Below are 15,046 nucleotides of genomic sequence, written 5' to 3' on the forward strand. Positions count from 1 at the left end.
CAAATTCATAGTCCTAGTGAAGGTGGGATAGCTCTTCTAAATAAAATTGAGCAAATAATTTCAGAAGAAATTGGAGAATTAGAAGTTTTAACACCTTATTTTAAAAAATCAATTAAAACTATCAGGTGGAAGATTGATAGGGAAATTTATATTGAGAAGGTGACTGTCACCATTAGAAATCACTGATCAATTAGCATCATGCAAAGTGAGATGAACAGTCATATGTGCCTCTTTTCTAAATATATTTTTATTGATTTCAGAGAGGAAGGGAGAGGGAGAAAGAAATAGAAACATCATTAATCTGCTGTCCCCTGGATGCCCCCTACCGGGGATCAAACCCACAACCCAGGTATGTGCCCTTGACCGGAATCGAATCTGGGACCCTTCAGTCCGCAGGCTAATGCTCTATCTACTGAGCTAGGACATATGTGCCTCGTGATATGATATAGTATAAAGAATTCAGCTTCACCTATGAAGTACTCATGTAACAATCTTAACATACTCAGCCTTCAGAATTAATTTCAAACCTGTAGCAATTTGAGAGGCAGGAGAGCAAGTAACACAACAGCCAATGAAGCAATTCAGCTAAAATCAGAATATCTGGCATTACAGCAAAGACATATGACATGATTTCTTCAACTAGCCAGCATGTGATTTAAAATCCATGATATAAGGAAGGGAGGGGAATTCTAGATTTAGAGAGATATAACATTCATACACAGTATGTAGCAGTTGTTTGGATCTGAGTTCAACTGAACTATTAAAATATAGTTGTAGACAGGACATTTGTACATGGACTTGTATTAAATTAAGGAATTATTGTTTCTTTAGTAAAGTGTGTTAATAACATGGTAGTTATAGAAGATGGAAATTCTTTATTAGGCTGCATACTGAAGTATCTAGGAGTGAAAGGACATGGTATATGCAATTTGCTTTGAAATGCAATGAAAATTAAAGCTGTGCTGAGTATTATCCTTTCCACCTCGTTTTCTCTGGGTCTTCTCTACTTAGCTCTGTGACCAGAGGCTGAGCTTGTTGTTTTGTAATAAAGGACCCTTCTCCTCTAGAGTCCTTTACTTCAACCAGAGGCAAGGGGGCATTTATTATTCTGAGCTATTTGCTTCTGGGCTCCCTCCCTGCTGGGCTACAGGATGGCACTGTCCCTCTGCTACTGCACAACCCCAACTGCAGCAGCTCTTGTCAGGCAGCCCCTCCAACAGAGAGAGTCACAGCTCTTGTTTGATTAACTGCCCTCCCTGCCAGCTCAGGCGCGGAAGTCTTAGATGTTCACTGCTACTGCTAATCCTAAAATGCTTTACTGTCCCTTGTTAACTCCCTTCACCCTGTCCATTCCTGTGTAAACTGTCCCTGCATTAAACCCTCTCCCATGACAAACAACAAAATATTAAAGAAGATAGTCACAATGAAATTTTTAGTAACTTGGCAATACTAAAAACATACATATACAAATTTGTGGGATATAGTTAAAAATGATAATATGGCTTTCAGGGCTTACAGGAAAAAGAGGGGGTGGGGGAATTACTGAATCAAACAAATCAAGAGACAGAACATTACAAAAAGAAAAAAAAGAATAAAAAATCAAAGGAAGTACAAATGAAAAGGCACACCCTATTCTTGGAGAGGAGATAATATGCCTCAGCTCCAATCAACCCAGCTTTCTATCCTTTTTGTGTGTCTAGTTCTCCTTTTCCTGCTGATGTCCTGTGGGTTCCGCCAAATAGGATTTCTAGAGAACAGAAAGCAGGAGTGTACTCTGTTCAGAGTACGCCGGATGTTCAAGGCCAAGTTGCCAAGGCCAACTTACCATAAGCAGGTCCAAAAGCAAGGACACAGCGATTGTATTGTACACACTGTGCAGGTGTGCCTGTCTGTAGCCCAAGTATTGATGTCACTATGTTGGCAAGAAGCCTCTTTTGTCTAAGTTGGTATAAACTGTGTTATTGGCCAGCCAGTGCACGGCTACTTGGTTGGGCTACTTTGTATAGTATAGCCCCTATGTTGGAGGCTGCTGACTTTATATAGGGCTGCTGTGTGTGTGTAATGGCTCCTGTGTTTGCTGTAACTACTTTGTGTGGCTGCCTGCTTTATGGACTGCTTTGTCTGATGGCTCCTTGTTAGCAATGGCTACTTGGGCTACAATAAAGACTCTCAACTTCTTGTACCTTCTCCGTCTAATACCCAGTGTCCAAGGAGGTCCAGTTCCTGGCAGAGAAGGACCTGTTGGCATAGTCAAGCAGGATCAAGGAGTAAGTACTCCCACAATTGGCGCAGTGAGCAGGGTATCTTCCCAGCTACAGCTTAACCCCTGGCAGCAGTTGGTTCCATCTCTTAATAAATCTAGCACCTCTATCATAGTGCCTAGCATATTGCAGGCACATCAATAGATATTTGATGAATGAATGAGTAAATGAACAAATAAAAGAATGCTGACTCCTTTTTTACCCAAGGGAAAGCTAAGAAAAAGTTAGTAAGTGATTCAGCTAAGATCCTTTATTTACTTAATGGGAAATTCTTAGAACCTAGATGACTATTATATACTTTTCATAAAAAATTTCTTTTTAGCCTTAACTGGTTTGGCTCAGTGGATGGAGCGTTGGCCTGCAGACTGAAGGGTCCCAGGTTCGATTCCAGTCAAGGGCATGTACCTTAGTTGCGGGGACATCCTCAGTGGGGAGTGTGCAGGAGGCAGCTGATCGATGTTTCTCTCTCATCAGTGTTTCTAACTCTCTATCCCTCTCCCCTCCTCTCTGTAAAAAATCAATAAAATATATTTTAAAAATTTCTTTTCATTGCTTAAGTGTAATTATTCTTTTAAGTTTACCTAATAATTAATCATAACCTGATAATAATGATTTAAAGAACAGGAATGTGGCATTAAGTTGTTTCAGTTGAAACATTTACATGCATAAATTTCAATACTCTCCAAAGTAAGAGAATTCCTATATCTAATTACCATATATTAACTTGCCTAGCTTAAAATATAACTCTTATGGAAATTATTATGCAAGTTATAAATTAGTACTATAGAAACATGGAGAGAAAAGTGAGTAACAGCTGAAAAGGCTTCTATAAGATGCTGGGACTTTATTTGGCCAATATTAGTTTAGCAGATCTAGGAAATTCCAGAAGGAAATAGCACCTGGAAGTCCTCACAGACAGAAACCACAGTGATCTGTTTATATAACACTGAGATCTGCCTCACTATGGAAAAGGCTTAGAAATAGATTCTATATGGATCCATGCTGTGAGAAAAAAATACTTTCTTCAGGAAAATTAATGTGATAATGATATGAAATATGATTTGGATGAAGTTTGCAGGGTGTCCCCAAATATACAGAGTGTCCCCAAAAATGTATATACTTTGAATGATTATAAAGTCAGTGTTTATGAACATACAGTTCATTTTTAAAATTTAAAAGAATATACAGAAATGAATAATTGTTTTTGTCAATGCCTGTTTTCAAGTAGATGACCAGGCACTGCTGATAACTTGAAGCAATGGAATCACAAACATCAAGAATCATTGTTCAGTATTTGTGTACCCTCAATTCATGGACTGTTGCCAGTTTTATACTGTAAACTTTATCTTTTATATATCCCCATAAAAAAAGGCTAGTAGCACTTTAGGATAAATTTTCTTTGTTCAAAGCTTAATCTGGCTTCATCCGTTATTTCAAATCAGTTAAACCTGAAAAGGAGTGAAAATTAAGTGAATTATCAGCTGTTAAAGTGTGTATACATGTTTCGGGGACATCCTATATGTTAGAAGGAAAGTCAAATTCAGAATTTTCTTCAATAATCCACATGAGAAAGAATTAAAACCTAAATTATGACAATAGCTTCAGGAAAGAGAAGATAGGTAATAGACAAAATATTATAATGATGAAATATAACACATTTGATAGTTAATTTGTCTATTATAAATTTAATATAATAACTTTGAAAAGAATCTATATTTACCATGCAAATGAGTCTCCCACTTCAGAATTCTGTCTGACAAGACACTGAACCCAGAAAAAGGCTCAAGAAGAATGGGAAACGCCTTGGGAGATACAGGCTTGGGGACTTATTGAGTGGGAGGATGTAATAACCTACCGCTGAAGAGGATTGAGTGACATGGTTGCAAAGAGTTTTTCGGTGAAAAACTATTCTTTTCACATTACCTTAATTGGATCACTGTCCACCATATTACCACCTCAGAGCTATAAAAAGCAATATCAAGCACCAGCCATAGACAGCAGTGTCCTTGATGTTACACAGCACGCACCGAGCGCCCGTGGGGCCCAGGCTAAAACAGGTGGAAGTGGATAGGTTAGCTTTTGAAATTGTAATTTCTCAGAGAATCAAAACTGAATACATGCCAAAAAAAAAATCCACATACATACTATGGTGAAAATTACGGAGATCAGAGATAGAATATTCTAGAACAAAAATCAGTTATTAAAAGGGAATCAGATCAACAGAAAATTCTTCAATAAAAAGACAACTGAGTAATGTTTTCTAAGAGTTCAAAGAAAAGAATTAGGAAGCTAAAAATGGATCTGTAGCTATACTCCCACTCTATCAGTTAAATGTGAATTGAAATAAAGATATCCTCAGATGTAAAAACCCTTAGAAATGTTACTACAGGAAGAACAACATTTTAAAATAATGTTTTGGAAATCAGAGGTTACTCCCTCTGAGCCAGATACCAATGAATCTTTTCATTTCGATGAGAAGCAAATTTTGGAACACTGAGAAAACTGTTAATGGATTCACATGCTGTTTATTTCTTCATTAAAAGCAATGCTTACATTATATTCAGTCCTCTGCTTAAAAGTAAAACTCTGAAGTATGTAAGCCAGCGGTTCTCAACCTGTGGGTCGCGACCCCTTTGACGGTCGAACGACCCTTTCACAGGGGTCGCCTAAGACCATCCTGCATATCAGATATTTACATTACCATTCATAACAGTAGCAACATTACAGTTATGAAGTAGCAACGAAAATAATTTTATGGTTGGGTCACAACATGAGAAACTGTATTTAAAGGGCCAGAAGGTTGAGAACCACTGATAGCCATCACAGTGGCCTGAGAATCTCTCTCTACTTAGTCTCCCAAGGACTTGACTTCATTAGCTCACTGTAAGTAAAAATTGTTCTCTTTAAACAACAGGAAAGCCCTTTCCTTAATTAGAGAAAGATGAAGAAGCCAGTCCCAGAGGGAAAAACTTAAAGCAGGGAACTTCATACATATTATTCATTCTCACCAGGAAAATTTAAAAAGTAAAATGACTTCTGGCATACATTAAGAAATGATGCTCATAAATCTATCAATATATGTATTCTATTGTTTGTATAAAATGAGAGGATTTGGTAGGGAGCAGGTTGAGGTGGGGTTGGAGACAAAGAATGCTTAGGATTACTGAAATTGACCATTATAAATATGTGAGTCATAAAAATTAAAAGACAAAGAAGTTTGTGTTAAGTTTTCATGAAGTTAGAACTTTCTGAACTACATGTGCCCATCTCTGTAAGAAAAGAACAGGGAACAATCACCCCATCCTATGAAAATATAAAAGTAAGCTCACATGTTATTGAAGCAACTGTTCCCCCAAGATATGAAGAAGAAAAAATTCATTATTTGTACTTTGTATATTGGTGTTAAATGCTGTGTGTAAGAATGTAAAATAATTAGTTTTATATTTTATACTTTTAAAACTGGAATTATATAACATTACTTTTTCCTCTAATATCAGTGAGTATAATCAAAAGAATAAAAATAATGTACTTGTTCAGTAAAAATATTATTAAAATTCAGTTAATATTATATGTTAGACTAATCTCTGTTATACTTTACTGAAGATAACACAATAAATCTCTGGATTTAGAAGTTTTAGAGATAGTATAAAAAACAGTATAACAACTATAATAAAGTTAACATTTATTAACTATTAAGTATCAGGCACTATCATAATAATGTATTTAATGCTAATGACAATGTAAGTAGTAGTTTTCAACCCTAGCCAGTTTTCTTGGTGGTCAGAGTGTCAGCCCAAAGTCTGAGGTGCCTCGGGTTCGATTCTGGTCAAGAGCACTTACCTCAGTGGCAGGCTCAATCCCTGCCCCAGGTGGGGTGAGTATGGGAGGCAACGAATCAATGTGTCTCACATCGATGTTTCTCTCTCTCTCTCTCCCTTCCACTCTCTCTACAAAAATCAAAGGAAAAAATATCTTCGGGTGAGAATTAACAACAATAAAAAGCAGTAGTATTCATAAGCCACAGATTTTGCTATTAGGTTTTATACTTTTATAGTCATAATAAAAAATTAAAAAATAATTTACTAGTTAGTGAAATGACACTTTTCATTCCACATTTTTCCTTTGACAAAGGCAACAACAACAAAAAAACTAAACAAAAAAAACTGTATCCATCTTATAAATACTTAAGTGACCTGATAAAAAATGTGATTAGATTTCCTAGATTTCTAACTTTCAAAGATGATTTTAAAAAGAACTTTTCAGAATGATGGAGAAAAAAAGTGGTTTAAGATTTCCTTTTAGAATCCATTGATTTAGTGGATAAATAATGGAATTAATGAGTATTCTAACAATAAGGTGTAGGAATCATGAAACTCTAAAAATCTCGTGTGATGAAGCAGTATGCACACATCCACATTCAGACATATACAAGTGTATATGAAATAGTGTACATTTGAAGCACAAAACAAAAACACTAAAAGTAACATTTACCAGAACTCACATTTAATCATTCATAAAAATACTGATCATCATTATGCTAGAAAAGTAATTAATTTAACACAATTTGATTAGTACTTGATTGAAAACCCTTTGCAAGTACAATCTGCTTATGATTCTAAGTGACATCTTTCTAAAGACCTGTTCTTTTATCTAATTAGCACAGCTTCTTAGGTAATTATATCTTTAAGATAAATATTAGAAAGCATATGCTTTTCTTCTAGACTCTTTGTGTAGTTATCATAGGGATATCAAATTTCCAAAATATAAAAACCTTAGAGCAATTTCATCCTAATATTATTTTTTAAATCTGCCTAATAACAGTTAATATTTATTGAGCACTTAACACAGGCTAGGCACACTTCTAAATACTCAGTATTAACCAATCTACTAATTATAGCAGTTTATTACCCCATTTTACCGAGCAGGCAACTAGGCAAGGAGAGATGAGACAACATGTGCATTCATATCTAGAAGAGGCAGAGGCAGAATTTTAAACCAGACAGTGGAATTCGATAGTCCATGCTTTATTACGTTATACTGCTTTAAGAAAAAAATGGTCAAATATCTCATTTCTGTCAAAATTTAATAAAACTTTATATCACCTTGAAATGTGGTTTATAATAAACAACAGTAAAACTATATTACACTAAAATTTCAAACTATATGAAACTAAACGAACACTCCCCCGCCTAAGAACTGGCATTTGCTATTCTAAATGGCACACTGATTCTGCCTTCATTATGAAAGTGATCCTTATATTCAATCCAAACATATATTAGGAATATTTCATTTTAATCATTTCATTTTCATTATTTCCTCCAAATCCACCTGTTTTGTGTTACCACCTGAGAAGACACTGTCTACTTGCTCCCAGTGCCATGACTACATTTTACCCAAAAGGAAACTGAAACATGCTTAGTTCCTACAAGTTGTAAGTACTCCTCCCTCCCAAGCTGTGAGCCCTGGCACCCTATTCCCACAGCTACTGTCTTGCACTCAAGACAACTTCACAAAACTGTAGTGGTCTGTCTTAACTGTTTCTGTTCAAGATTACGATAAAACAAGTTCATGATTCATAATAGCTGCACTTTAACTTTCTTTCTTTAGTTTCAACCAATTTGAACAGAGGTGAAACACATAAAACCAAATATTTTAAAAAGCACAGAATACAAATTCTTTGCAAGATCAAACTTTCTGAAGGAGAAAAAGGGTAAAATGTCCCCTATATGCACGGGCAAGGAACCTCTTTTCTGCCAAGGGCCATTTGGATATTTATAACATCATTCGTGGGCCATTCCAAATTATCCGCTTAAAAATTAGCCTGCTGTATTTGGTGAAATATTTAATTAACTCACCCCTAACTCCTTGGCAGGGACAAACCAAAAGATTTTGAGGGCCTCATACAGGCCTTGGGATGGACGTTCCCCACCCCTGCAGTAAAGGATTATGCCACTAAATCTACTTAGTGTGCCACTCAATTCCCCTTCCTTGGATTTATAAACAAGGTGAAAGGCTAGAAACCAATAGTCCAAATTTGAGTGATGACTTAAACTCACTACCACCTTTTTCTAGTTTCAATTTGAACAACAAATGTACTTATGGCTCTTATGTGAAAATATAGTACTTATGGGTTCCTAATTTTTTCAGCTAATATGAATAAAGAGTTAAAATTTCTGGGTTTTAAGTATTTTTAGGAACCTTCAATAATCTCCAATTATTAATTTAACTAAACTGTAAATGGTCCATACATATTTTTAGCTTACCAATCTAAAATATGCTATAAATGAGAAAGAGAGAGAGAGAGAGAGAGAGAGAGAGAGAGAGAGAGACCCAGCAATTAGTGTGGTAACAGTCATGAATCATCCCTGTCCTGAGGAGGCAGTATCTCAGGTGGAGACCCTGGGCAGAGCAGTGCTCTGACTTCTACCCTTCCCTGAAGTAGGAAACTGATTGTCACCTGCAGGGCCTGTGGATGGGACTCTTCAGGTCTCCATTTTCTTATGAAGGCTCCTAATTCACATAAAACTTATCTATATATATAAAACCCTAATATGCAAATAGACCGAACGGCAGAACAAACGAACAACTGGTCACTATGACGTGCGCTGACCACCAGGGGGCGCACGCGGACCATGGCATGCGTTGGCCGTGGTGGGATGGTGGAGCAAGTGAGCAGGGGCGCCAGACCAAGGCGGGCACCGGTTGCTATCATCGAGGCGAGCCTCTGATGGTTACTGAAAATTCTTTATTCCCACAGGCCATGGTCCCGCCCGGTGCTTGCACCTTCTGCTGACACCGCCCCGGCTCACACCCGCTGCCAGCACCAGGCGCTGGTCCCGATTGCTCATCGCCATCAGTGGGTGTGAGCAGCAGCTGCACCATCAGTGGGTGTGAGCAGCAGCTGCCGGCCGATCGCCCCTGAGGGCTTCTCCTCCTCCCACCACTTCCACCTGCTGCCGGCGCTGGCCCCAATCGCTCTGCGCCAACAGCGGGTGCGAGCAGAGCCCGTGTTGTCAGTGCACTGGGCCCCTCGTATTAAATAAATTTGTATGCTTTTCCCTTGTTAATCTGTCTTTTGAAACAGGGACCCAGCTGGGAATCTAAAAATGCAGAAGAAAAGACATTTTTTTCTCTCCCACATTACGTTGGTATGACTGGATTTTCTATGAAATATACAGACAGAAGTTGCACATTAAAGCCAGATCTAATATGAGAGAAAAACATGACCGATGAAAATTCAGACATAGAGACAGAAAAAAACTGTAAGAAGTTAAGGTGACAAAATCGTGGAGTAGACTTCACTCTTTCTCGAACTTGGAAACTGGGTCAAACAAGTTTACTTATAATTCGGAGGAAAGGAAAGGCTCTGACAGATACCCGGACTGCGACTCTAAAATGTCAGATGAGATCTGTGTAATGATCTCATCTTATACACTAGGTTTTGCTACTTAGTAAGGGATAGACTTAGTCAATTATTCAAATCATTCAATTTCTATCTTATTCTCTAAATGAAAACTGAAAAACTTACATTATTCTCAGAATAAATTACTCTATTGTATAATATAATAAATATACATATGAATACATATGCTTGCATATGTGAACACATTTTAAGAATTCCATGGAAAATCATCAGAAAATTAAAAATAGCCTGTCAGTTTTTTAAAGTTGCTGAGAAGAAGCTGAGTCTTGACAAGGGGAATATTATCCAAACATCAAGATAAGAGAATAAATTGCTCAAGGAGAAGAACGAACATTTGTGTAAATGTGGTTATTAATTTAAAGATAAGCAAAGGTTGATTTAAAAAAGAGAGGGTAAATAATAGCAACTTTAATACAAATTGGTATGAAGAATAGAAATCAGGGTCATGACTTCATAGTCATGATAGATAGGCATTTTTATAATATTACTAAACGTTCAATTTACAATATTATATTGTTTAATCCCAGAAACTAAATCCTTATTCAATAGTATTAGCAATTATAATACCCTAAGGCTTTGCCTAGTGAGCAAATATTCTATAATTTTTAATATAACATACTCTACATTATAAAAACAAACTGAATCCAGTTGATGTTATTTTTCCTTAGCACTTTGACGCCACTGAAACACTTCCCCTTTAAAAATAGTCAGTGACTTTAAAGAAAGAGGAGAGAGAAGACAAGGTGTGACCAAAAATATAGTAGGTATAGAAGATGACATATCAGATGACCAGAAAAAGACAAATTACACTGGTGACACTGCTTCCTTGGCTGATGGACTTCTATTGCTATTATTTCCCCCATCTAGTTCCAGGACAACATGGACAATTTGTAGATAAAACAGAAAAAATCAGGAGGATATTCCACTACTAACCTGGTTTAGTTTCTTCCAGAGATTGAGGACAGGAGAAAGTTCATTAGACCAGATTTCTCTATCAAATTTGCAACCAGCTGTTACTGCTCTGCCCAAGATCCTCAACTGTGAAATAACCTGAAAGAACAAAATAAATAAATAGCAATAAATGAAAATGACTTCAGTCAAACAGAAATAGCATAGGTACAAAAGTGATGCTTATTTTATAAAAGTTGAGACAAATATAAACAAGTTTTAATCCCATTATCTTTGTTCAATTGACTTAGTATTTTACTGACTTATTTAAGTAGATAAAAAACAAAAGAACCTAAAAATAGTATGGAGGACCCTAAAAATATTAAGAATAGAGTTACCATATGACCCAGCAACCCCTCTTCTGGGTATCTATCCCAAAAATTTAAAGACATGTATTCACAAACATATGTGAATATGTTCACTGCAGCATTTTTCACAGTGGTCAAGACATGGAAACAACCTTAATGTCCTTTTACAGATGACTGGATAAAGAATATGTGATACATATATACACAATGGTATACTACTTGGCCATAAGAAAAGATGAAAGAACTAAATAAATTGATTAACAAAATAGATCCAGAGACATAGAAGCATGGAACAGACTGTTGAATCTGAGAGAAGGCAGGGTGGGTGGGTGGAAAGAGATTAACCAAATAACTTATATGCATATATGCATAACTCATGGACACAGACAATAGTGTGGTGAAGCCCTGGGGTGGGGGTGGGGGCAGGAGCTAGCTAGAAGGGATCAATGTGGATAAAAGGGAACAACTGTAATAATCTCAACAATGAGGATAAATTTTAAAAAAAGGAAAGATGAAATAGTGCCATTGACAACAACATGGATGGCTCTTAAGAATGTCATGCTAAGCGAAATAAGTCAGAAAAAGTCAAGAATCATGATTAATTTACATGTGAGATATAAAACTGAAAGCAAAAGAAGAACAAGTAAGAAAAACAAACAGAAACTCATGGACACTGACAACAGTGTGGTGGTTACCAGAGGGAAGAAGAGTAGGAGGGTGGTAAAGGGTAAGGGTGTCAAATATATGGATGGAGACAGAAGACTATTTGACTTTGAGTGGTAGACACACAATATACAGATGATGTATCATAGAATTGTATACTTAAAACCTATGTAATTTTATTAATCAATGTTACCCCAATAAATTTAAATAAAAACAAAATGACATATTATAATGTCTCTTTTTTGAAAAGCTGCTTCTTTAGCCAGAAATCTATAATTATCCATTATTAATAACCTCTTATCGTTTCTATCTGCTCATTTCTGAAATTCAAATATTTTTTAGTTTGATTGGTTAAATTTCATAATTTCAAAATGCTGATAAATTAAAGATAGTTTTTTTAAAAGATGAAATGATAAGAAAGATAGAAAATATCATAGCAAACTGTATAAAATAGTAAAACAATTTTAAATAATTACTTGTTGGTAAGAATAATCAAAAACTAAGTTTTAAGGCTCTATGCCGCGACCCTTTAATACAGTTCCTCAGGTTGTGGTGACACCCAATTTCATTGTTACAAATTGAACATAATTAAAGCATAGTGATTAATCACAAAAACAATATGTAATTATATATGTGTTTTCCGATGGTCTTAGGCGACCCCTGTGAAAGGTTTGTTCGACCCCCAAAGGGGTCGCGAACCACAAGTTGAGAACCGCTGCTCTATATTCATTTGGTGTTATCATCTTAATGTTTCTTCTACTCTTAAGACTCGAAAGAAATATAGGTCAAGTAGTTAGCAAGGTAAGGTAAACAAGTGTTCTCTATTTAGGGCTTTCACTCCTGCAACTTCCTTGTTATCAGGTTTTTCTCATTATAACCAAAATCAATTCACTCACATTTTCTTTTCTAAAATAGTGCTTAATGACTTCCATTTCAATAACAGAATAAAATGACTTCTGTTTCAATTCTAGAATAAAATTCTAGAATAATCTAGAATTTTACCAAGTATGCTAAGTATTATAGATACTGGGGTATGTGTATAAAAATCAGTGAAGTACCCATATTTCTTTGTAAATATGTTAACTAAATATTAAAACTGCTTATTTAACATAAACAAAATAAATCCCAAAACACAGGCATATGTTTTCCTAAACTAGTATTTTAAACATCAATATGTGCAGCATGTTGACTACTTTTTGAGAGATGTTGGTTGTTCTTCCTTATTAAGAGATTGGATTATATTTCATATTTTGTTGAGTTCTTGTATTACTAAAGTTTGTAATAAAATATGAGCCATAAATCTTCAAAATGAATGCACTACTTAATTGTGAAAAATTCACAATCATGCTGGTAAACTCAAGTTTCTCCTAGAGATTTTGATTGATTCTCTAATCTTGAAAAAACTGTGGTGATTCAGTGTTTCATTTTCTTTGTTTTTCTGATAAATTATTTTCATTTGCTCTAGCTGAACCCTACAACAGCACCTAATTTATCAGCTTTGCTAGACTGCAAAACATCACTAGTTGGTAGTCAGAAGAAGTGCTATTTTAACACTGGAAACATTTTCTATCACTTATTTGTGTTTTAAATTTGTCAATTATGACAGGAAACAAATAAGAATGCAAAGAGATGTCTGAAGGGAAAAGGGTTCAAATATTTCTTATATGTAATGTTAGAACTATTATAAGAATAAAATGTTTGCCAGACTAAAAATGGTCTTGTTTTCTGCATTAGAAATATAACAGGTGAGGTTGCTTTTCTTAATCACAGTATCACATTATATTGTAAACTTTAATGAACAGAGTATAAAAAGGGAGTTCAAATAAATAATAAAATATTTTTATAATGAAGATAGGGCTATAATTTATAACAATGTACTGGCCATCTTTTGTTTTTAAAAACCTTACATATTTGTCTCTTTTACAAAGCACAGAAAATAAAATGTCTTTTCATTATTCACATTTTTAAGCAATTAAAGTACTTTATTCAATATTGTCATGCACACTGCTTAACAACAAGGATATGTTCTGAGAAATTAATCATTGGGGAATGTGTCCTAGTATGAACATCAGAGTACTTACATAAACCTAAATGGCATAGACTACACTCCTACTATGTGTATATACAAACCTAAAAGGTACAGTCTATTCCTCCTGGACTATAAGCACAAGGGAAAATGATGCCATCAAAAGATGCAGTAAACATGAGATCAATGATGCTGTTGCCAGCATAACATGGCATCAGGGAAAAAAAATTTTATAAGTAGAAAGAATACACTCTAAAATAACAATAAAAAGTACAGTATAGTGCCGGGAGCCGGTCCATCCTTGCTGCTTGACACAGTCGCTGCAGGAAAGAAACATCTGCATAGCATATGTTTCAATGGACCTGGCATATATAGCATACTGTTCTTAATATGTTTGCTCCCTTTAGCGCCATGTGTTTTGACCAAGGTCACCTCTCCGAGAAAGGTTGTTTCCCCAGGTGGGGATCTTTCCCTGAGGTTAGGGAGGGGCTTCAACCCCTTAATTAAGTGCCAGGCGGGTAGTTAAGCTACGTGATCTTTACTCCCTGGAATGGAGATAAGAAACACCCTAACCTTTGTAATAGAAATTGACAGGATTAAAATCGGCTGGTATAAATACGGATGTAACAAGACAATAAACAACACAACCTCATCAGATCCTCATCAGATCCTCATCACATCATCATCAGATCCTAACCAGAACCTAGCCAGAGAACATGGCAAAAGATCCTGGACAGAACCTGGCTACAGAACTTCACTGGAGAACCTAGACAGAACATGGCAAAAGAACCTAGATAGAACCTGGCTAAAGAACCTGGTGACTGAACCTGGCTGGAGAACCTGGAGAACCTGGCTGGAGAACCTAGCGAGAGAACATGGCACCCGAACTTGGTTGGAGATCCTGACCAGAACTTCACTGGAGATTCTGGAGGGAGAACCTCCCTATGCTGATGAACTGAACCCAGTTTCCATGTCATTCATTCTTCGCCGACTCAGTCCACACCTTTGGGGATCCCTGGACCCGTTGGGGTTGGACCCCAACAGTATAGCAAATAAATAAGTCCAGTAACAGTCATTTATTAATCTTATCAAACATTATTTACTGTGTGGGCTATGCTTTCATAAGACTGGAAGCATAGTAGGTTTGTAAATACTGGCACCAATCACCACAAACACATGAGTAATGTGTTGTGACATGATGGCTACAATGTCACTAGGGCTAGGCAATAGAAATTTTTCAGCTCCAATATAATCTTATGAAACCACCAGAGTACCTGTGGGCCATTGTGGACCTAAACTTCATTATGCAGTGCAAAATTATATTATTCTTTTAAAATCTTATCAAAAGGGATAAAGTTCCCTATGAACAACATATTTGCATCACTTCTTCCATGCTCCATTCAGACTGAACATGGTG

The 15,046-nt window shown here is 36.1% G+C and overlaps 1 protein-coding gene across 1 annotated transcript in view; it reads right to left on the reverse strand.

The window, feature by feature from the left end:
- The window catches only part of DYNC2H1 (dynein cytoplasmic 2 heavy chain 1), a 349,832-nt gene that overhangs the window by 115,291 nt on the left and 219,495 nt on the right, over positions 1 to 15,046 (reverse strand). Inside the window, exon 82 of the mRNA XM_023757927.1 lies at positions 10,618 to 10,734. Within this exon, the coding sequence (XP_023613695.1) occupies positions 10,618 to 10,734 (117 nt within the window). The remainder of the gene's footprint in view (positions 1 to 10,617; positions 10,735 to 15,046) is intronic.

Source organism: Myotis lucifugus, unplaced genomic scaffold (genome assembly GCF_000147115.1).
Source record: "Myotis lucifugus unplaced genomic scaffold, Myoluc2.0 scaffold_117, whole genome shotgun sequence".
Classification (NCBI taxonomy): domain Eukaryota; kingdom Metazoa; phylum Chordata; class Mammalia; order Chiroptera; family Vespertilionidae; genus Myotis; species Myotis lucifugus.